General features: G+C 48.8%; 2 protein-coding genes across 2 annotated transcripts; both read left to right on the forward strand.

Moving 5' to 3' along the window:
- The first annotated feature begins 3,181 nt into the window (after positions 1 to 3,181).
- LOC119305028 lies at positions 3,182 to 4,149 on the forward strand. Its single transcript, XM_037581664.1, has one exon. It carries the CDS (start codon positions 3,349 to 3,351, stop codon positions 3,913 to 3,915), a length of 567 nt encoding a protein of 188 aa, XP_037437561.1. The 5' UTR covers positions 3,182 to 3,348; the 3' UTR covers positions 3,916 to 4,149.
- A 1,432-nt stretch (positions 4,150 to 5,581) lies between these two features.
- On the forward strand, positions 5,582 to 8,403 carry LOC119308868 (serine/threonine-protein phosphatase 6 regulatory ankyrin repeat subunit B-like). Its single transcript, XM_037585033.1, has 9 exons — positions 5,582 to 5,588; positions 5,645 to 5,784; positions 5,919 to 6,008; positions 6,165 to 6,281; positions 6,848 to 7,000; positions 7,169 to 7,270; positions 7,768 to 7,938; positions 8,088 to 8,167; positions 8,363 to 8,403. The coding sequence occupies exons 1-9, from the start codon at positions 5,582 to 5,584 to the stop codon at positions 8,388 to 8,390; spliced, it is 888 nt and encodes a 295-aa protein (XP_037440930.1). The 3' UTR covers positions 8,391 to 8,403.
- The last annotated feature ends 14,975 nt before the right edge of the window (positions 8,404 to 23,378 follow it).

Consider the following 23,378-nt stretch of genomic DNA (forward strand, 5'->3'; position numbering starts at 1 on the left):
TGCTCCTCGATGATCTCATCGGATGAACCACGATGTCGAGGATTAGAACAACCCCGTATACAATTCCCTTTGTCATTCGGTACGTTACATGTCCGAGACTCGATCGTCGGTATCCCAATACCTCGTTCAGTCTCGTTACCGGCAAGTCACTTTACTCGTACCGTAATGCATGATCCCGTGACCAAACACTTGGTCACTTTGAGCTCATTGTGATGATGCATTACCGAGTGGGCCCAGAGATACCTCTCCGTCATACGGAGTGACAAATCCCAGTCTCGATCCGTGTCAACCCAACAGACACTTTCGGAGATACCTGTAGTGCACCTTTATAGTCACCCAGTTACGTTGTGACGTTTGGTACACCCAAAGCACTCTTACGGTATCCGGGAGTTACACGATCTCATGATCTAAGGAAGAGATACTTGACATTGGAAAAGCTCTAGCAAAACGAACTATACGATCTTGTGCTATGCTTAGGATTGGGTCTCGTCCATCACATCATTCTCCAAATGATGTGATCCCGTTGTCAATGACATCTAATGTCCATAGTCAGAAACCATGACTATCTGTCGACCAACGAGCTAGTCAACTAGAGGCTCACTAGGGACACGTTATGGTCTATGTATTCACACGTGTATTACGATTTCCGGATAATACAGTTATAGCATGAATAAAAGACAATTATCATGAACAAGGAAATATAATAATAACCCTTTTATTATTGCCTCTAGGGCATATTTCCAACATCAGCTTCTCCAAGGAGTCCCACTCAACTCGATCATACGCCTTGCTCATGTATAAAATTGATGACCTAGGTATACGCGTAGGACTTGTAAACTGAAACGGAGGTAGTACAACTTTTGTCTTTATAAGTTATGATAGGTGTGCACGGAATGGTTTAATGCCATTTAGTTTATTAATATTAATATCACTGTAATATCTCACGCTTATCTGAGGTCTGGATTTAAGTCTGCCACTGAGGTTGAGAGAGAGAGGCTAGCACCTTTTCTGATTAGTCATCTATGTATACATCTATTCCTAACAATCATATATAGCCCAATCTAATGTTATCTATCATTTATTTTCTCAATATTACTAATCATGCTGACTGTTCAGTCATTTACTCATTTATGTATAGAGTCAATCCTAACAACCATATATAGTCAAACTAATGTTATCTCTGATTTCTCATGTTAGTATCACAATTCATGCTTACTAATGCTATACTTGCTTTATTAGCATGGATCGGGAGTATTCTTATGCTGGATTACTTCTTTGGAGTGCAAACGAAACTGGTGTACCTTGGGAGGTTAAGAATAATAAGCTTGAGAAAATTTTGATAATCTTAGTTTAAGACTTGCTCTGCAACGGAGAGTGTTTGTATTTTTTGGCTTTATTGCTTTTGTGCTACTCTGCGAGTATGCTTGTTTCTGCCAGTATAAGGACAAATATTTTTGCAACTCGTAGTTCCTTGTTTTTCTGAATAAACAGAGCTTATGATATTTTTCCTTTGTTTGCTCCTTGAGACGTGTGTTGCACGTTCACGCTAACTAGTGTTTTTTAAACACCAAATAGCAGGGGTGTTCAGGGTTCAGTATTCTTTATGCAGTTTTTATATTCCTAATTTTCTGGTCTTCATTGTATTATCATTTTTTTACAGGGTTTCATTGTACTATTATGATTGATGATGAATAGATTGAAAGTTTTCTCGCTCTCTTTCTGGTAAACGCCATCGCCCTGATGTGTCCATGGTGCTTGGGGATGCAGTAGGATGCCAGTTCTTTGCTTTACTCTGCTTTGTATTCTCTATGCACCCGCAACATGTAATAGTGCTACCAGTAATCTTTATTTTTCCTTTAAGTGGTAGTAGAAGAGGAAGCAGAAGATTTGTCTCTTTTCATTTATTAAAGGGAATATTTGTCTCTTTTCATTTATTAAAGGGAATATTTGTCTCTTTTATTATATGTTTGTTGAGGGTGATCATATGTTTCAGATGTGGACAGGTCTCAATCTAATGAGATTAAGTGCATCTCCAACCGCAACTTGTAAATTTTCTCTGGCATCCGTCCGCAGACAGGGGAAACTAGTCCGCAAACATGGGTGCGAGAGGACGCCGTCCAACCCTAGCCACATACATTTCAAACTCTTTTTCAACGAATCGGATGAAATTTGTTCAAACAAGACTGGATTTCATATACACATGTCCGGATTTTATAGAAACATGACATATTTCATTACAAGTACAACAAGGCGGTGGTAGTACGGCTCTAGAGGTATAATTAATACCTATCTAAATGGTTGCCGGCGCCTTCGTAACCTCCGCCTTCGGAGGCCCGGGAAGTGAACCTGTCCGTCTCCACATCGCAGCCAAGCGACTAATCGGCCGAAGATGGTGAGCCCACCAAGCTTGGCGTCGATGGGAGGGAAGGAGTTGTGGCCTTTCTGGGACAGGAGCGGCAGCAACCTACTGTGCATTACTCTTCCTCGCTACTGGTGGCGCCCTCGGATGTGCCGGCTTCGTGGTTGCACCGGGAAGCGACGCGTGCGGCGCTCTCTCGACCGGCGCCAGTGAGCGGTTGCGTCTGCTCTGACCGGGCATGAATGTCAGCGTTGACGCTCTGGAAAGACGCTGGCCGAAAACGCGCAGGACGGGAGGTTTTTTTTTGATGCGTCGGGTAGATTAGTGAGTTGTTCGGCTCGTTAAGCTCTTGCTCGTTAAATCGGCTGAGATTTAGCAACACCGTGTATATTCATGTAATTTATGTGGAGCCTTGATTCTCATGGAGGGATATGTACATTTGTGGGTGGATGAAGAGGTTAACATTATATGGTGATCCGTACGTACGTACGTGTCAGCCGTGGCTGCAGATACGTAGGCGTAATTCAGATAGGAACAAGAAGTTGAAGAGATGGATCGATCTAGAGGAGGAGGATGGTGATGCACGCACGCCGGATAAGCCAGGCGGCCAGCCAGCCAGCCGTCGATGGCACCAACCTCGGCACCGTAGGTCGGTAGCGTCGGTCCAAACTAGCAAGGCGCCCCCGCCGATGCCTCCAACAAGCAGCTCACGCTGAGCTCCGCAAGTCACGAAAACTCTACAATAAAATACTCTGCCGGGAGATACTCGCATGGCATGCATGGCTGTCCGGCCGGCCGGCCGATCGCTACATGGCAGGCGGGCGCCGCGATTGACCGCCCGTCCCCATCCACGTGTTGCGTCGCCGGCGCCGCCACGCCGGCCACGCGGGCAGTCCGCCTCCCGCTTGCTTCCGCCGTCTTCTCTAGTAGAAGCCTCTCACGGTCTCACCCCCTCGCGCACGCGCGGACGCCCGCTATATATACCTCCCATGCCCCCGCCCTCGTCTCCATGCTCCATATACTCTGCTCTCCTCTGCTTCTGCTTCTTCTTCCTGCCGCTCGCTGCGCATGCAATAGACTTCTTGACCGATCATTCATTCAAGCAAGCGCCGAGGATCGACCGAGCACGAGCAGGGACGTCGATGGATCATCTGCTGCACCATGGGCACGAGATGAGGCGGCCGTCCGTGACCGTCTCCGGCCACGAGGCGGCGCTGAGGGCCGTCCAGAAGCCGCCGGCCAAGCCGTGGCGCGCGGGCGGCGGCTTGACGCCGGCGCCGACGCCGCCCAAGGTGTACCGCGTGGAGCCCCGGGAGTTCCGCGACCTCGTGCAGAGCCTCACCGGCGCGCCCGCCGCCGCCATGGCCAGGCAGCACCAGCACACTCAGCACCAGCAGCTGCAGCGCGCGCCGACGCAACCCGTGCCCGTGCGCCCCGGCGGTGTCGAGGACACTGCGGCCGCGGCCGGGCAGATGTACGCGCCCTGGTGCTCGTTCCCGCTCATGGGCCCGCCGGCGTCCATGCACCCCGGCCTCGACGGCCACCACCTCATATAGGATGCAGCTCACTTTCCCGGCTGCCGCTGCTCTTGCATGTACATCCTTGCTTTCTAGGACAGGCTAGGCGCGTGAACTGCAAAGCAGCGAGTAAAAACTCGTTTAATATTGCCTTAGTTTTAAGTGTACACAAACATCATGCTCGTTTGCTCCCTTTGTAACTTAGCAGCCACACATGATGTAATTACCAAGCTTGAAAGGGGAGTGCGCTTGCGATGAACAAGACCTCTATTATTTTTTTTTCCTCCTTTTTCATTTTCTTTTCACTATGATCTTCAGTTTTCCGTACACTGTGATCTTCAGGGAGGTGTGAGTGATCTTCAGTTTTCCATTTGGTGTAGATCAGACCAGAGCCTGGCCATGCACGCTTCACACGCGTCCATCAGCTTGTTCATATTAGTTGCTCCCTTCTACACATTTTGTGGGTCCTTGTCACTGTCATGACATCAATTGTTACCTCGTCGTGTTTTTATTGTAGCCGCTGAAGCTTATTCATCTACAAACGTTGTAGCCATTGATGAAACTTGTTCGTGCAAAAAATGTTGCATTACATCGTGCTGTTGTTGTTGTTGTTGTTCCTAGCTACGATTTCTCAAGTGTAACGTTGTTGGTTTCCTCTGTCTGCTCTTATTATTATTATTTAGAAAAGGAGAATCACCCCCCGCCTCTGCATCATTCTGATGCACAGAGCCGTATATTTGTTAAAGCTTATTCAGATGCTCTGTCTGCTCTGCATCAAAGTATATTACTGTGATCTTTCTGCTCATAACTTGGTTGCCAGGGACGCCTTGTTCATCTATTATATATTGTGTGATCGTCAGTTTTCCACATGCTGTTTGTAATCTTCAGGGAGGTGTGAAATTGTAAAGTTGCTGCTTTCTAGAGGAGCCAACTCAGAACAAACTTGTTACATTGTGCTATTTTTATCCTAGCCAAGCTTGTTCATCCAGAAATTTTACAGTACATTGTGCTATTATGGCCATTCAAACTTGTTCAACAACCTTCTGTTGTTGTTCCTATAATTTCTGAGCATTGTTGGGTTGCTCTATCTGCTCAATACTTAATTGGCCAAAAGTCCTTTTGTTTGTACTCCCTCCGTCTGGAAATACTTGTCATCAAAATGAATAAAAGTGGATGTATCTAGATGTATTTTAGTTCTAGATACGTCCCTTTTTGTCCATTTTGATGACAAGTATTTTCGGACGGAAGGAGTACGTTATAACTGTGATCTTCAGTTTCCCATATACTGTGATCTCCAGGGAGGAGTGATCTTCAGTTTTCATTTGGTATAGGTCAAGTTATCAAAGCATAGCCTGGTTTTAAAGACTTCACACGTGGCCATCAGCCTGTTTGTATTACTTGCTTCTATATATCTTGTGGGTCTTTAGTCACTGTCATGACATGAACTGTTACCTTGTTGTATTTCTATTCTAGCCACTCAAACTTATTCATCCAGAAATATTGCTGCCAATGAAACTTGTTATCCAAAAATCTTGCATTGCATTGTGCCATTATGGCCATTCAAACTTGCTCGCGGAGACCTTCTATTGTTCTTCCTAGCTATGATTTCTTATTCAGTTCAAATTTGTTGGTTTGCTCTATCTGCTCAAAACAGCTTGTTTGTATTATTATCGTGATGTATCTGCTCAAAACTTGGTCGCCAAAGATGGCTTGTTTGCCTATTATGACTGTGATCACCAGTTTTCCATATACTGATTGTTGTCTTCAGGGAGGTGTGAAATAGTAAAGTTGCTGCTTGCTAGAGGAGCCGACGTTAACGGCAGCTCAGAACACGGGACACCACTCCATCTTGCTGCTGTTAAAGGGCATGAGAGCACTGTGGAGGTTCTGTTGGAACACCATGCAGATGTAATGTGCTTGTACCCTTTTTTTCTATCTGTTGACCCAACTTATGTTGCATTTGCTTTACTTGAAAGTAGTTATCTCAAGGACCTGCCACTACTACGGCATGCGAGTGTTTATGACAGTCCTGTTTTTTACAGGTCAACAAGGTTGTGCCTTCTAATCTAGTAACACCTCTAAAGGCCGCATTGCTTTGTGCTTCCACGCCTTGTGTGAAGTTATTGGTTCAGGTATGGAATTGTCTACTGATCTGCTTTTCCCTTTCAAGATGTGCTTATCTATGAGTAACTACTGATGTTACGGTTGCTCACATCTGTTCTGATCTTCAATTTATATGGAGAGACTATATGTTTATCTACTGATCTTCCGCATGTACATTTTCGTAGGCTGGAGCTGATGTGAATGATGTCAATAATTGCTTGGCAAGAGCTGCAAGCGAAGGCTTGACTGAATGTGTTAAGTGCTTGCTGGAGGCTGGTGCAGACCCAAATCGTCCTGATGAGGTGACCTTGTCTCTTGTTTTCCACACAACATTGTTTTTAGCTGATTGACTTGGTAGTTCTAGTACTTGTAGTTTCTGCAAAATATGGTGGTACAAGTCTATATGTAATGGGAACCAAAGGTGATAGTGAAGTATAGTTTTGTACACAAAAATGCTTGAGTTTTGAAGCATTTGGGAATCAATTGAATGGGCTGGTTTTGAATTAAGATACATTTGTTTGTCAGTCTCTGTGGTATATATGATTAGTTTGACTACTAGCAGTTGCCTTTTAACACAAGCATGTTAAAGTTTTACCTAAAAAAGGCTGTTTATGTTTCCTTTTCCATTTGTTATCTATTTTTTTTGTGTGGTCAGATACACACAGAAAATTATAAGATACTTCCTTGGCCTATCTTAATGGTACTACTAACTTTGTTAGGCATTTTTAACGCTTGTATTATAACATCTTTTTTGTGTCGTCCAATTGGCGAGTATGGTGATTCCTAGATTACCAAGGAACCATTCCCTTGTCTTTCTTTTTTTAATCTTCAGTATTGCTTAATAAACTTTCTTCTGTTGCTCTGACAGTGTGGTAGATTCCCGATAGAGTTAGCTGCTGTGTATGGTACAAGGGAAGACGTTGAACTTCTGTTTCCTGTCACCTCCCCAATCTCAACTGTGGCAGACTGGAGCACTGATGGGATAATTAATCATGCCAAACTGGAGAGGATGCAGCTGCAGGTATGCCACCATGGCGAAAATAAGTGACATTCCCCAACGAAAAAAAACATTTGGATGTGTATTATTGTCCTTTTAATGCATTAAATCCTCAGTCTGTCGCTATATATATAATTGTCGCACACATTGGAATTTTCGAATGTATGACTAAAGTTATTTGAATTTGCTCAGGATGAGGATGTTCTTAACACAAGGAAGTCTGACCTGAAACGAAAAGGGGATGAAGCATTTGAAAAGCAGGATTACACAAGTGCATCAGAGTTCTACACACAGGTACAGTTTTCTGTTGGTCTACCTTTTTTAAAGTTAATCTGTACAAGTTTGAAGTGTGAAATGTTCTACATGCAGATACCTTTAATAAAGTTAATCTGTTAAATGGTTAGCATCAGCATCATCATCTCCTTGGATGTAGCTTACTGTCTGAAGTGTAAACCACAACACCAGCAAATAACTTGTTTTACAGGAGAACCGCTGTAGAAGTTGCAATGACAAAAAATGACATGAAGTATGAATTCTTGCATAGGCCTTGGATAAGTGGAGGCATAGAGCACATGCCACTGTTGAGTAGATATTATCTTCAAGAGTTATTTTGATGATTCAGTACATTGCTGTGGCCGGGTCCGTATAATCTGCGATGACGTGTCTGCCCTTTATTTACTATCCATTTGCAAATTTATTTTATCTCTTTTTTTATCTCTTGGAAGAACTTGCTATTATAACTTCAGTCGGTATATATGTTTGACACATGCATGCTGTTTGGTTGGGCGCAGGCGCTGAAAGTTGATCCATCTGATGGCAAGATGCTGGCGAGCAGGAGCCGCTGCTGGCTTCAGCTTGGCGACGGACAGAAGGCTTTGGAGGATGCAACCAGGTGCAAGAGGAGGTGCCCGGAGTGGGCGGAGGCGCGCCTTTGCCGAGGACAGGCTCTGATGCTTCTAAAGGTGCATTTTCTTCTTCTTTTTGGAGACCAAAGCAAGCATTTTTACATTTCTGTTTTGTTTGTTTGAGAGCAGCATTTTTGCATTCTGATAAGTACTACTGCTTTCATCTGGGCTGCCGTCGATCTGAGCTCTGTGTCCATTTCTTCCAGGACTATGAGAAAGCTTGCGAGGAGCTGTCGGGCGGCGTGGAGCTGGACCCTCAGAACGATGAGATGGACAAATTGTTCTGGTAAGTAGGGAAGAGACCCCCACCGTTTACTCACTTTTGTCGTCGAGGTGACAAAAATGTACTCCATATATAGGTGGTTTTTGCAACATGCATGTACTACATCAGAAGCATGGTTGCCTTGTCAAATTGGCTGACAGATTGTGCTATTTGAGTGGTTGGTTATATTTGATGATCTGACGGGCCTGCTCTTTTCAGGGAGGCGATGGAACTGAAGAAGAAGTGATGCCCGCCCGCGCCCCGCGAAACCGAAGCCCTTCTTTTTTTGTGTGTTTTCGTAGATGGATCGTTAGGGACCCTCTTTAGTCAGTAGTGCCTGCATTTTGCTAGCTTGAAACGATGGCTCAATGTGTCATCTTGGTGACGATCTTAAGACTCTAGAGCTCAGAGCAAAGTAGTTAAGTAGGTTATCTATCACTGGCAGTTTTTGGTAAGCTTGTGCTGTGCCCATGCCCATGCAACAACATTTCTACTCTCACTGCATCATCCGGTTTGTGAGAGGACAGTGGATGGTGATGGATTGAAATTTGGTGGATTTTCTGCTGAGATGTGTTTGGGTAATGCAGATGATTGTGATGATGATATGCAATTTGTTGGGGCCTTCCTTCCGTTTACATGATATATATATATATATATATATATATATATATATATATATATATATATATATATATAGTAATGCTTCCTTTAAATTTTCTATAAAAAGTAAAGTTTTTTTTTGGCTGAGACAGAATTTTAACCACGTTATATTTATACAGTACTCCCTCCGTTCGACAATGTAGTGCATATAGAATTTCGGGAGAGTCAAACTTTATTAACTTTGACCAAGTTTGTAGAGAAAAAACATATACATCCAGAATACCAAATACATATCATTAGATACATCACAAGATATATTTTTATAATATATATATTTGGTATTGTACATATAAATATTTTTCTCTATAAACTTGGTCAAAGTTTGACTTTTCAGAAGATTTATATGCTGTCAAGGGCCTCAGTGCCCAAGACAGCGGGGCCTCGACTACGTAGTTCGTAGTCTCGGTGGATAGGAGCGCTAGGGTTTTTGCCTGGCTGCTCAATGGTGCGGGAGGAGAGGATAGGAGACAGAGGAAGAGGTAGGAGATAATAACTTTATTGCTTGCCCTCAAAGGGTGCTGATTATACGATATATAAAGGCCCCATGGGCTGCTAACAAACTAGAAACCTATACGTAACAAATTAGTCTTTTATTCTAGGAACTACTGTATCAGGACCAGGACTCCTGCCCAGCCTACGCCTCGCCTGATGCGGCCGACGGCTGCTGCTCCTGGCCGCGTGGCCCACGCCTGTAGGACGTGCCCCACATGACATCTCTCCCCCCCTCGACGAGCAGCTCGTCCTCGAGCTGAAAAGCGGGGTAGCGCTCGACGAAACTGTCAAGATCCTCCCATGTAGCTGATGATGCTGCTTCACCCTTCCAGTGGACGAGTAGCTGGCGAACGCCGCGTGCTAGGCGCGCACGAGTCACGCGCTCCGGTTCTGGAACAGCCGCCCCGTTGTGGATCGGAGGCAAACCCGGCGGTGCAGTTGGAGGCGTGCCGAAGAACTTCTTGAGGAGGCCCACGTGGAACACGTCATGGAGGCGCGAGCGTGCCGGAAGCTCAAGGCGGTAAGCCACGTCGTTGACGACCTCTGAAATGCGGTACGGCCCATAGAAGCGTGGCTTGAGCTTGCCCCTGGTTGGCAAGTTGAGAGAGGACGCGGCGCGCTGGTGAAGGCGAAGCCAGACCCAATCGCCCACGTCATGCCGAATGTCCCGATGGCGTCTGTCGTAGTAGGACTTGTAGACCGCCTGTGCCTGTTGTAGACGATAGCGGACGTCCTCGAGAAGCTCGTCGCGCTCCGCCATGCTCCTGGCCACTGCGGCTACCCTCGTGTCGCCCGGCTCGTAAGAGCGAATAGTGGGAGGGTCACGGCCATACACAAGCTTGAACGGAGTTTCTTGGGTCGCTGTCTGGTAGGCGGTGTTGTAGATGTACTCGGCCCAGGGAAGCCACCGGAGCCACTGCCTGGGACGATCCCCGGTGAGACGACGTAGGTACATCAAAATGATCTTGTTAGCAGCCTCCGTTTGGCCATCCGACTGTGGATGAAACGCTGACGTCATGTGCAGCTTTGTCCTGGTGAGGCGCATGAGCTCCCGCCAAAAAGCCGAGGTGAAGACGGGGTCGCGGTCAGAGACCATGGACTGCGGCACGCCATGGAGACGAACAATCTCAGCGAAGAACACCTGCGCCACTGATTCTGCCGTGTACGGGTGGGCCAGCGTCACACAGTGGCAATACTTGCTGAAGCGATCCACCACGGTGAGGATGACAGACTTCCCGCCCACGCGAGGGAGCGCTTCCACGAAGTCGATGCCGACGTCAGTCCACACGCCCGTGGGCACCGGCAGCGGCAGCAGCAGCCCAGCGGGGTGCAAGTGCTCGGACTTGTACCTCTGGCAAGTACTGCAAGTGCGGATGTACTCTTGCACCGTCTTGCGAAGGTTAGGTGCGTGGAAGTCGCGGCGGAGACGATGCAAGGTGCGCAGGACGCCTTCATGCCCATCATCGTGCACGACACTGAGAATCTCCTGGAGTAGCGGGGACGACGGCGGAATGTAGAGGCGGCCGTTGAAAGTGACGAGGCCGTCGGAGAGAGCCCACGACTGCTGCCGCGTACCCGCCGTGATATCCTCATGCAGCGTGACGAGCGCCGAATCTGTGGACGTCGCTTGCCGGAGGCGATCGATGAAGTCGAAGCGAGGACCCGAGATCGCCATGATCGACGTCTCCTCCGTGTCGCGGCAGGAAAGGGCATCCGCCACCGTGTTTGTACTACCGGCCTTGTACTCCACGGTAAAGTCGAACCCCCGTAGTTTGCCGGCCCAATGATGCTGCGGGATGGTTGCCAAACGCTGGTCAAGTAGAAATTTGAGACTGTAGTGATCCGTTTTTACCACAAATTGGCGCCCCCAGAGGTACGATCTCCAGTGACGAATCGCGAGCACCAGGCCGATGAGTTCCCGTTCATATGCTGCCAGGGAACGGTGACGTGGTGCGGCTGGCCGGCTAAAGAAAGCCACCGGGTGTTGGTCCTGAAGAAGGACGGCCCCGAAGCCCTATGTCGAGGCGTCACACTCGACGATGAACGGCCGCGTGAAATCCGGTAACGCGAGGACGGGAGCCGTGGTGACTGTCGTCTTGAGGGCGTTAAAAGCTACTGCCGCCTCCGGCGACCAGGAGAAACCATCCTTGCGAAGGAGGGCCGTTAGTGGCGCGGGAACCACGCCAAACTCCTTGACAAACTTGCGGTAGTACCCCGCAAGGCCGAGAAACCCCCGAACCGCGCGCGCCGAGCGTGGTTGCGGCCATTCGGCCACTGCCTGCACCTTTTTCCGGATCCATGGCCACTCCTGCAGCGGAGATGGTGTGACCCAGGTATGAGATCGACTCGACGGCGAATGCGCATTTGGATCGCTTGACGAAGAGCCGGTGCTGGTGCAGGACGGTGAAGACGGTGCGCACATGTCGGAGATGGTCAGCCCATGTCTCGCTGAAAATGAGGATGTCGTCAAAGAAGACGAGAACAAAATGGCGAGGTACGGCCGCAGCAGATCGTTCATGAGGGCCTGGAACGTTGCCGGCGCGTTGCAGAGGCCGAACGGCATCACCAGGAACTCGTAGAGGCCGTCATGAGTACGGAAGGCGGTCTTCGGGATGTCCTCCGCACGCATCTGCACCTGGTGGTAGCCGGAGCGCAAGTCGAGCTTGGTGAAGAAACGAGCGTGCTGGAGCTCGTCGAGGAGTTCGTCCACCACCGGGATCGGAAACGCATTCTTGACAGTAATGGCGTTTAGGGCGCGGTAGTCGATGCAGAAGCGCCAGGACCCGTCGGCCTTGCGGACCAGCAGTACCGGGGACGAGAATGCGGAACAACTCGCTCGGATGATGCCCTGGGCGAGCATGGCGGCGCACTGACACTCCAGCTCGTCCTTGTGCGCGGCCGGGTAGCGATACGGACGGACGGCCAGCGGGGCGGAACCGGGCAGCAGGGTGATGCCGTGGTCGCGGCTGCGGGGCGGTGGCACGCCGGAGGGTTCGGCGAAGATGTCGTCGAACTCGGTGATGATGGCGTCGAGGAAGTCGCGGCCGCTGCATGATTTCAGGGCTGGCCCGTCCGGTCCTGCAATGCCGCGCCAGCACACCCGATGGCCCCTCCGCCAGAATGTCATGGAGAGGGCGCGGAAATCCCACAGGATCGGTCTGAGCGTCGCCAGCCACTGCGTGCCCAGGACGATGTCGTAGCCCGCGAGCGGCAAGGCGAGGAAATCCTCCGAGAACTCCTCTTGGCCGATGCGGAAGGGCACGACGCGGTACGCGCCCTGGCACGGAACGCGCTCGCCGTTGGCCACCGTGACGCGCATCTTCTCGGTGGTGGGGGATGGCAGCGTAGCACGAGCGGCCGCCTCCTCGGCGATGAAGTTGTGGGTGGAGCCTGAGTCGATCAGGGCGAGGAGGGAGACACCCCCGAGAGTAATATGCATCTGCATGGTTTCGCTCGTGCGCACCCCGGAGATTGCGTGGAGCGAGATCTGAGGGTCGGCCCGCGATGCATCATCAGTAGTGGAGGCCGTGTCGTCGTCATCGTCGTCCGGCGCTAAGTCGAGGAGAAAGATGCGCTAGCACACGCGGTTGTGGCCCCTGCCAAACTTCTCATTACAGTTGAAGCATAGGCCCAGGCGACGGCGTTCCTCCATCTCTGTCTGGGAGAGACGTTTGATTGGGCGCCCGTCCGGCAGACTGTGGCCATGCTGGGGTGCGGCTGGTGGGGCCGGTGCGGGGGGCGCGAGGCGTGGTCCTGGCGTCGGCAGAATGCCCTTCTGCGGAAAACGCACCGGTGGCGTGGCGGGAAGCGCGCACTAGTCGTGCAGCTCCAATTTGCGGGCGAGGCTCATGGCGACGGCGAGGGACTGCGGGTTATGGATTTCCACGTCGAGGCTGAGGGGTGGCTGGAGGCCTGCGGTGAAGATCTAAACTTTCTGCGTTTCCGACAAGGAGCCTGCCCGGGGAAGGAGCGCCTCAAACCGCTCCTGGAAGTCGACGACGGACGTCGTGCGCTTGCACGCCATCAGTTCGCCCAGCGGGTTCGCGCGCAGAGGAGGCCTGAAGCGGAGGTTGAGCAGCTCGGAGAAGCGGCGCCACGGCGGAGTGCCCTCGTCACGCTGGACCTGTTGGGGAACGTTGCAGAAAACAAAAATTTTCCTACTCGTTTCACCAAGATCATCTAGGAGTTCATCTAGCAACGAGTCATTGGATGCATCTACATACCTTTGTAGATCGCGAGCGGAAGCGTTCAAAAGAACTGTGATGATGTAGTCGTACTCGACGTGATCCAAATCACCGATGACCAGCGCCGAACGGACGGCACCTCCGCGTTCAACACACGTACGGGACGGGAGACGTCTCCTCCTTCTTGATCCAGCAAGGGGGAAGGAGAGGTTGATGAAGATCCAGCAGCACGACGGTGTGGTGGTGGATGCAGGGCGTGACAGCAGCAGGGCTTCGCCGAGACTACGAGGGAGAGACGTAACGGGGGGAGATGGAGGCGCCAGGGGCTGGTGTGAAATCCCTCCTCTCCCCCCCACTATATATAGGGGTGCCAAGGGGGGGGGGGCGCCGGCCCTAGTAGATGGCATCTACTAGGGGGGGCGGCGGCCAAGGGGAGGTTTCCCTCCCCCCCAAGGCACCTAGGGGTGCCTTCCACCACATGGACTCTTCCATGGTGGAAACCCTAGGCGCATGGGCCTATAGGGGCTGGTGCCCTTGGCCCATCTAGGCCAAGGCGCACCCCCTACAGCCCATGTGGCCCCCCGGGACAGGTGGCCCCACCCGGTGGACCCCCGGGACCCTTCCGGTGGTCCCGGTACAATACCGATAACCTCGAAACTTGTCCCGATGCCCGAAACAGCACTTCCTATATATAATTCTTTACCTCCGGACCATTCCGGAACTCCTCGTGACGTCCGGGATCTCATCCGGGACTCCGAACAACATTCGGGTTTCTGCATATACATATCTTCATAACCCTAGCGTCACCGAACCTTAAGTGTGTAGACCCTACGGGTTCGGGAGACAAGCAGACATGACCGAGACGACTCTCCGGTCAATAACCAACAGCGGGATCTGGATACCCATGTTGGCTCCCACATGCTCCACGATGATCTCATCGGATGAACCACGATGTCGAGGATTCAATCAATCCCGTACGCTATTCCCTTTGTCTATCGATATGTTACTTGCCCGAGATTCGATCGTCGGTATCCCAATACCTCGTTCAATCTCGTTACCGGCAAGTCACTTTACTCGTACCGTAATGCATGATCCCGTGACCAGACACTTGGTCACTCTGAGCTCATTATGATGATGCATTACCGAGTGGGCCCAGTGATATCTCTCCGTCATACGGAGTGACAAATCCCAGTCTTGATCCATGTCACCATGTCACCCAACAGACACTTTCGGAGATACCCGTAGTCTACCTTTATAGTCACCCAGTTACGTTGTGACGTTTGGTATACCCAAAGCACTCCTACGGTATCCGGGAGTTACACGATCTCATGGTCTAAGGAAAAGATACTTGACATTGGAAAACTCTAGCAAACGAACTATACGATCTTGTGCTATGTTTAGGATTGGGTCTTGTCCATCACATCATTCTCCCAATGATGTGATCTCGTTATCAATGACATCCAGTGTCCATAGTCAGGAAACCATGACTATCTGTTGATCAACGAGCTAGTCAACTAGAGGCTCACTAGGGACATGTCGGTGTCTGTTATTCACACATGTATTACGATTTCCGGATAACACAATTATAGCATGAATAAAGAAAATTATCATGAACAAGGAAATATAATAATAATGCTTTTATTATTGCCTCTAGGGCATATTTCCAACAGTCTCCCACTTGCACTAGAGTCAATAATCTAGTTACATTGTGATGAATCGAACACCCATAGAATTCTGGTGTTGATCATGTTTTGCTCTAGCGAGAGGTTTAGTCAACGGATCTGCTATATTCAGGTCCGTATGTACTTTACAAATCTCTATGTCTCCATCTTGAACATTTTCACGAATGGAGTTGAAGCGACGCTTGATGTGCCTTGTCTTCTTGTGAAACCTGGGCTCCTTGGCAAGTGCAATAGCTCCAGTGTTGTCATAGAAGAGCTTGATCGGCCCCGACGCATTGGGTATGACTCCTAGGTCGGTGATGAACTCCTTCACCCATATTGCTTCATGTGCTGCCTCCGAGGCTGCCATGTACTCCGCTTCACATGTAGATCCCGCCACGACGCTTTGCTTGCAACTGCACCAGCTTACTGCCCCACCATTCAAAATATACACGTATCCGGTTTGTGACTTGGAGTCATCCAGATCTGTGTCGAAGCTAGCGTCGACGTAACCCTTTACGACGAGCTCTTCGTCACCTCCATAAACGAGAAACATTTCCTTAGTCCTTTTCAGGTACTTCAGGATATTCTTGACCGCTGTCCAGTGTTCCTTGCCGGGATTACTTTGGTACCTTCCTACCAAACTGACGGCAAGGTTAACATCAGGTCTGGTACACAGCATGGCATACATAATAGAACCTATGGCTGAGGCATAGGGGATGACGCTCATCTCTTCTATATCTTCTGCCGTGGTCGGACATTGAGCTGAGCTCAATTTCACACCTTGTAACACAGGCAAGAACCCCTTCTTGGATTGATCCATATTGAACTTCTTCAATATCTTATCAAGGTATGTGCTTTGTGAAAGACCTATGAGGCGTCTTGATCTATCTCTATAGATTTTGATGCCTAATATATAAGCAGCTTCTCTAAGGTCCTTCATTGAAAAACTTTTATTCAAGTAGGCCTTGATGCTGTCCAAGAGTTCTATATCATTTCCCATCAAAAGTATGTCATCTACATATAATATGAGAAATGCTACAGAGCTCCCACTCACTTTCTTGTAAACGCAGGCTTCTCCATAAGTCTGTGTAAACCCAAACGCTTTGATCATCTCATCAAAGCGAATGTTCCAACTCCGAGATGCTTGCACCAGCCCATAAATCGAGCGTTGGAGCTTGCACACTTTGTCAGCATTCTTAGGATCGACAAAACCTTCCGGCTGTATCATATACAATTCTTCCTTAAGGAAACCATTAAGGAATGCCGTTTTGACGTCCATTTGCCATATTTCGTAATCATAGAATGCGGCAATTGCTAACATGATTCGGACGGACTTCAGCTTCGCTACCGGCGAGAAAGTCTCATCGTAGTCAACCCCTTGAACTTGTCAATAACCCTTAGCGACAAGCCGAGCTTTATAGATGGTCACATTACCATCCGCGTCTGTCTTCTTCTTAAAGATCCATTTATTTTCTATGGCTCGCCGCTCAACGGGCAAGTCAGTCAAAGTCCATACTTTGTTTTCATACATGGATCCTATCTCGGATTTCATGGCTTCCAGCCATTTGTCGGAATCCGGGCCCGCCATCGCTTCTTCATAGTTCGAAGGTTCACCGTTGTCTAACAGCATGATTTCCAAGACAGGGTTGCCGTACCACTCTGGTGCGGAACGTGTCCTTGTGGACCTTCGAATTTCAGTAGGGGCTTGATCAGAAGTATCTTGATCATTGTCATTAACTTCCTCTCTAGTCGGTGCAGGCACCTCAGGAACATTTTCTTGAGTTGCGCCTTTTTCCGGTTCAAGAGGTAATACTTCATCAAGCTCTACTTTCCTCCCACTTACTTCCTTCGAGAGAAACTCTTTCTCCAGAAAGGACCCATTCTCGGCAACAAAGATCTTGCCTTCGGATCTGAGGTAGAAGGTGTACCCAGTAGTTTCTTTTGGGTATCCTATGAAGACGCATTTTTCCGATTTGGGTTCGAGCTTTTCAGGTTGAAGTTTCTTGACATAAGCATCGCATCCCCAAACTTTTAGAAACGACAGCTTAGGTTTCTTCCCAAACCACAATTCATACGGTGTCGTCTCAACGGATTTCGACGGATCCCTATTTAAAGTGAATGCGGCAGTCTCTAAAGCATAGCCCCAAAAAGAAAGCGGTAAATCGGTAAGAGACATCATAGATCGCACCATATCTAACAGAGTGCGATTACAACGTTCGGACACACCATTACGCTGAGGTGTTCCAGGCGGCGTGAGTTGTGAAACTATTCCACATTTTCTTAAGTGTGTGCCAAACTCGTGACTCAAGTATTCTCCTCCACGATCTGATCGTAGAAACTTGATTTTCCTGTCACGTTGATTTTCAACCTCACTCTGAAATTCCTTGAACTTTTCAAAGGTTTCAGACTTGTGTTTCATTAAGTAGATATACCCATACCTACTTAAATCATCAGTGAGGGTGAGAACATAACGATAGCCATCGCGAGCCTCAACACTCATTGGACCGCACACATCAGTATGTATGATTTCCAATAAGTCGGTTGCTCGCTCCATTGTTCCTGAGAACGGAGTCTTGGTCATTTTACCCATAAGGCATGGTTCGCATGTGTCAAATGATTCATAATCAAGAGACTCTAAAATTCCATCAGCATGGAGCTTCTTCATGCGTTTGACACCTATGTGACCAAGGCGGCAGTGCCACAGGTATGTGGGACTATCATTATCAACCTTACTTCTTTTGGTACTCACATTATGAACATGTGTAGCATCACGTTCGAGATTCATAAAGAATAAACCATTCACCATAGGAGCATGACCATAAAACATATCTCTCATAAAAATGGAACAACCATTATTCTCAGATTTAAAAGAGTAGCCATCTCGAATTAAACGAGATCCTGATACAATGTTCATGCTCAAAGCTGGCACTAAATAACAATTATTAAGGTTTAAAACTAATCCCGAAGGGAGATGCAGAGGCAGCGTGCCGACGGCGATCACATTGACCTTGGAACCATTCCCGACGCGCATCGTCACCTCGTCCTTTGCCAGTTTCCGCTTATTCCGCAGCCCCTGCTTTGAGTTACAAATGTGAGCAACTGCACCGGTATCAAATACCCAGGAGCCACTACGGGAACTAGTAAGGTACACATCAATTACATGTATATCACATATACCTTTTGTTTTGCCGGCCTTCTTATCCGCTAAGTACTTAGGGCAGTTCCGCTTCCAGTGACCGCTTCCCTTGCAATAAAAGCACTCAGTCTCGGGCTTGGGTCCATTCTTTGGCTTCTTCCCGGCAGCTTGCTTGCCGGGCGCGGCAACCTCCTTGCCGTCCTTCTTGAAGTTCTTTTTACCCTTGCCTTTCTTGAACTTAGTGGTTTTATTGACCATCAACACTTGATGTTCCTTCCTGACTTCTACCTCTGCTGATTTCAGCATAGCAAATACTTCAGGAATGGTCTTTTCCATCCCCTGCATATTGAAGTTCATCACAAAGCTCTTGTAGCTTGGTGGAAGCGACTGGAGGATTCTGTCAATGACCGCATCATCCGGGAGATTAACTCCCAGCTGAGTCAAGCGGTTATGCAACCCAGACATAGTGAGTATGTGCTCACTGACAGAACCGTTTTCCTCCATCTTACAGCTGAAGAATTTGTCGGAGACTTCATATCTCTCGACCCGGGCATGAGCTTGGAAAACCATTTTCAGCTCTTCGAACATCTCATATGCTCCATGTCTCTCAAAACGCTTTTGGAGCCCCGGCTCTAGGCTGTAAAGCATGCCGCACTGAACGAGGGAGTAGTCATCGAAACGTGCCTGCCAAGCGTTCATAACATCTTGTTCTGCAGGGAGAACGGGTGCGTCACCAAGCGGTGCTTGTAGGACATAATCTTTCTTGGCAGCTATGAGGATGATCCTCAGGTTCCGGACCCAGTCCGTATAGTTGCTGCCATCGTCTTTCAGCTTGGTTTTCTCTAGGAACGCGTTGAAGTTGAGGACTACGTTGGCCATTTAATCTACAAGACATATTGTAAAATATTTAGACTAAGTTCATGATAACTAAGTTCAACTAATCAAATTATTAATGAACTCCCACTTAGATTAGACATCCCTCTAGTCATCTAAGTATTACATGATCCGAGTTAAACTAGACCGTGTCCGATCATCACGTGAGACGGACTAGTCAACATCGGTGAACATCTTCATGTTGATCGTATCTTCTATACGACTTATGCTCGACCTTTCGGTCTTCCGTGTTCCGAGGCCATGTCTGCACATGCTAGGCTCGTCAAGTCAACCTAAGTGTTTGCATGTGTAAATCTGTTTTACACCCGTTGTATGTGAACGTCTGAATAAAACACCCGATCATCACGTGGTGTTTTGAAACAGCAAACTGTCGCAACGGTGCACAGTTAGGGGGAACACTTCTTGAAATTAGTATGAGGGATCACCTTATTTACTACCGTCGTTCTAAGTAAACAAGATGCAAAACATGATAAACATCACATGCAATCAAATAATAAACGTGACATGATATGGCCAATATCACATAGCTCCTTTGATCTCCATCTTGGGGCTCCATGATCATCTTGTCACCGGCTTGACACCATGATCTCCATCATCATGATCTCCATCATCGTGTCTCCATGAAGTTGCTCGCCAACTATTACTTCTACTACTATGGCTAACGCGTTTAGCAATAAAGTAAAGTAATTTACATGGCGTTTCTTGATGACACGCAGGTCATATAAAAGAATAAAGACAACTCCTATGGCTCCTGCCGGTTGTCATACTCATCGACATGCAAGTCGTGATTCCTATTACAATAGCATGAACATCTCATACATCACATATAGATCATTCATCATTCATCACAACTTTGGCCATATCATATCACAAACCACTTGCTGCAAAAACAAGTTAGACGTCCTCTAATTGTTGTTGCAAGTTTTACGTGGCTGAATTAGGGTTCTAGCAAGAACGTTTTCTTACCTACGTTAAAGCCACAACGTGATTTGTCAGCTTTTATTTACCCTTCATAAGGACCCTGTTCATCGATTCCGCTCCAACTAAAGTAGGAGAGACAGACACCCGCCAGCCACCTTATGCAACTAGTGCATGTTAGTCGGTGGAACCGGTCTCACGTAAGCGTACGTGTAAGGTTGGTCCGGGCCGCTTCATCCCACAATACCGCTGAAGCAAGAAAGGACTAGTAACGGCAAGAAAGTTGACAAATCTACGCCCACAACAAATTGTGTTCTACTCGCGCAAGAAGAACTACGCATAGACCTAGCTCATGATGCCACTGTTGGGGAACGTTGCAGAAAACAAAAATTTTCCTACTCGTTTCACCAAGATCATCTAGGAGTTCATCTAGCAACGAGTCATTGGATGCATCTACATACCTTTGTAGATCGCGAGCGGAAGCGTTCAAAGGAACGGTGATGATGTAGTCGTACTCGACGTGATCCAAATCACCGATTACCAGCGCCGAACGGACGGCACCTCCGCGTTCAACACACGTACGGGACGGGAGACGTCTCCTCCTTCTTGATCCAGCAAGGGGGAAGGAGAGGTTGATGAAGATCCAGCAGCATGACGGTGTGGTGGTGGATGCAGGGCGTCACAGCAGCAGGGCTTCGCCGAGACTACGAGGGAGAGACGTAACGGGGGGAGATGGAGGCGCCAGGGGCTGGTGTGAAATCCCTCCTCTCTCCCCACTATATATAGGGGTGCCAAGGGGGGCGCCGGCCCTAGTAGATGGCATCTACTAGGGGGGGCGGCGGCCAAGGGGAGGTTTCCCTCCCCCCCAAGGCACCTAGGGGTGCCTTCCACCACATGGACTCTTCCATGGTGGAAACCCTAGGCGCATGGGCCTATAGGGGCTGGTGCCCTTGGCCCATCTAGGCCAAGGCGCACCCCCTACAGCCCATGTGGCCCCCCGGGACAGGTGGCCCCACCCGGTGGACCCCCGGGACCCTTCCGGTGGTCCCGGTACAATACCGATAACCCCGAAACTTGTCCCGATGCCCGAAACAGCACTTCCTATATATAATTCTTTACCTCCGGACCATTCCGGAACTCCTCGTGACGTCCGGGATCTCATCCGGGACTCCGAACAACATTCGGGTTTCTGCATATACATATCTTCATAACCCTAGCGTCACCGAACCTTAAGTGTGTAGACCCTACGGGTTCGGGAGACAAGCAGACATGACCGAGACGACTCTCCGGTCAATAACCAACAGCGGGATATGGATACCCATGTTGGCTCCCACATGCTCCACGATGATCTCATCGGATGAACCACGATGTCGAGGATTCAATCAATCCCGTACGCTATTCCCTTTGTCTATCGATATGTTACTTGCCCGAGATTCGATCGTCGGTATCCCAATACCTCGTTCAATCTCATTACCGGCAAGTCACTTTACTCGTACCGTAATGCATGATCCCGTGACCAGACACTTGGTCACTCTGAGCTCATTATGATGATGCATTACCGAGTGGGCCCAGTGATACCTCTCCGTCATACGGAGTGACAAATCCCAGTCTTGATCCATGTCACCATGTCACCCAACAGACACTTTCAGAGATACCCGTAGTCTACCTTTATAGTCACCCAGTTACGTTGTGACGTTTGGTATACCCAAAGCACTCCTACGGTATCCGGGAGTTACACGATCTCATGGTCTAAGGAAAAGATACTTGACATTGGAAAACTCTTGCAAACGAACTATACGATCTTGTGCTATGTTTAGGATTGGGTCTTGTCCATCACATCATTCTCCCAATGATGTGATCTCGTTATCAGTGACATCCAGTGTCCATAGTTAGGAAACCATGACTATCTGTTGATCAACGAGCTAGTCAACTAGAGGCTCACTAGGGACATGTCGGTGTCTGTTATTCACACATGTATTACGATTTCCGGATAACACAATTATAGCATGAATAAAGAAAATTATCATGAACAAGGAAATATAATAATAATGCTTTTATTATTGCCTCTAGGGCATATTTCCAACAGGACCTGCATGTACCACTGCTGAGCAGAACCCTCGAGGTTGTATGACGCCATCCAGAATTTCTCCTCCTCGGCGATCCGTTGTTGATGGAAGAAGGACTCGCATCTGTTGAGGAAAGCGAGCGGGTCAGACTTGCCGTCGAACTTGGGGAAGTCCATCTTCTGAAACCGCGGGGGCCGATCGTTGTGGTGCTGTCCGTCGTGGCTGATATCGGCGGCTGACAAGGAGGCCGACTTCTACTTCTGGAGGGCTGCCACGGACAACTGCAGGGATGTCACGGTTGCAGTCTGGGCTTCGATCATCTTGGCCAAATCAGCGGTGGTGGGTTCCGACATGGCGGAAGAAACCGAGGCGGCGGCGGATGGCGGCGATGGAGGTGGGCGGGGCGGCGGGTGCAGCGTGGAGGAGGCCGAGGAGCGTCTGGAACCTGATACCAAGTTGTCAAGGGCCTCAGTGCCCAAGACAGCGGGGCCTCGACTACGTAGTTCGTAGTCTCGGTGGATAGGAGCGCTAGGGTTTTTGCCTGGCTGCTCAATGGTGCGGGAGGAGAGGATAGGAGACAGAGGAAGAGGTGGGAGATAATAACTTTATTGCTTGCCCTCAAAGGGTGCTGATTATACGATATATAAAGGCCCCATGGGCTGCTAACAAACTAGAAACCTATACGTAACAAACTAGTCTTTTATTCTAGGAACTAATGTATCAGGACCAGGACTCCTGCCCAGCCTACGCCTCGCCTGATGCGGCCGACGGCTGCTGCTCCTGGCCGCGTGGCCCACGCCTGTAGGACGTGCCCCACATGACATATGCGCTACATTATGGAACCGTTGGAGTATTTGTTTATGATTGAGTACATGTATCCGAGGACAAAGCACTCTCTACAAATAAAATCATTACGATGCAAAAAAAAACTACAAATAAAATCATCCATCAAGCCTGACACTAGCACCGATCCATTGAACTGATGCGAAATCTCTGTTTCTCCAGTCTCCAAACACCAGCAGACGACATGTTCCTCACCAACCTGAACATTGTCAGGCGTGTGACCAGTGATCACCTCCAAGTGCTCCCCTGTCTCCAGTCCCCCACGGCGGTGAGCCAAGAAGGTTGCCGCCTTGAAGAAGCAGAACCCGAGGAGGGAGGTCAAGAAAAACCCCACGGTGGTCCACCCGAAGATCTTGAAACCCTTCACAACCTTCTCCA

The sequence above is a fragment of the Triticum dicoccoides genome, chromosome 5B (assembly GCF_002162155.2).
Source record: "Triticum dicoccoides isolate Atlit2015 ecotype Zavitan chromosome 5B, WEW_v2.0, whole genome shotgun sequence".
Classification (NCBI taxonomy): Eukaryota; Viridiplantae; Streptophyta; class Magnoliopsida; order Poales; family Poaceae; genus Triticum; species Triticum dicoccoides.

Bases quoted from the DNA above. Each gene is read 5' to 3' on its own strand.
- LOC119308868 (XM_037585033.1), top strand. The intron at 7,271-7,767 runs GTACAGTTTTCT...GGTTGGGCGCAG, and splicing joins CATCAGAGTTCTACACACAG to GCGCTGAAAGTTGATCCATC. The intron at 7,939-8,087 runs GTGCATTTTCTT...CATTTCTTCCAG, and splicing joins AGGCTCTGATGCTTCTAAAG to GACTATGAGAAAGCTTGCGA.
- LOC119305028 (XM_037581664.1), top strand. From the start codon at position 3,349: ATGCCCCCGCCCTCGTCTCCATGCTCCATATACTCTGCTCTCCTCTGC.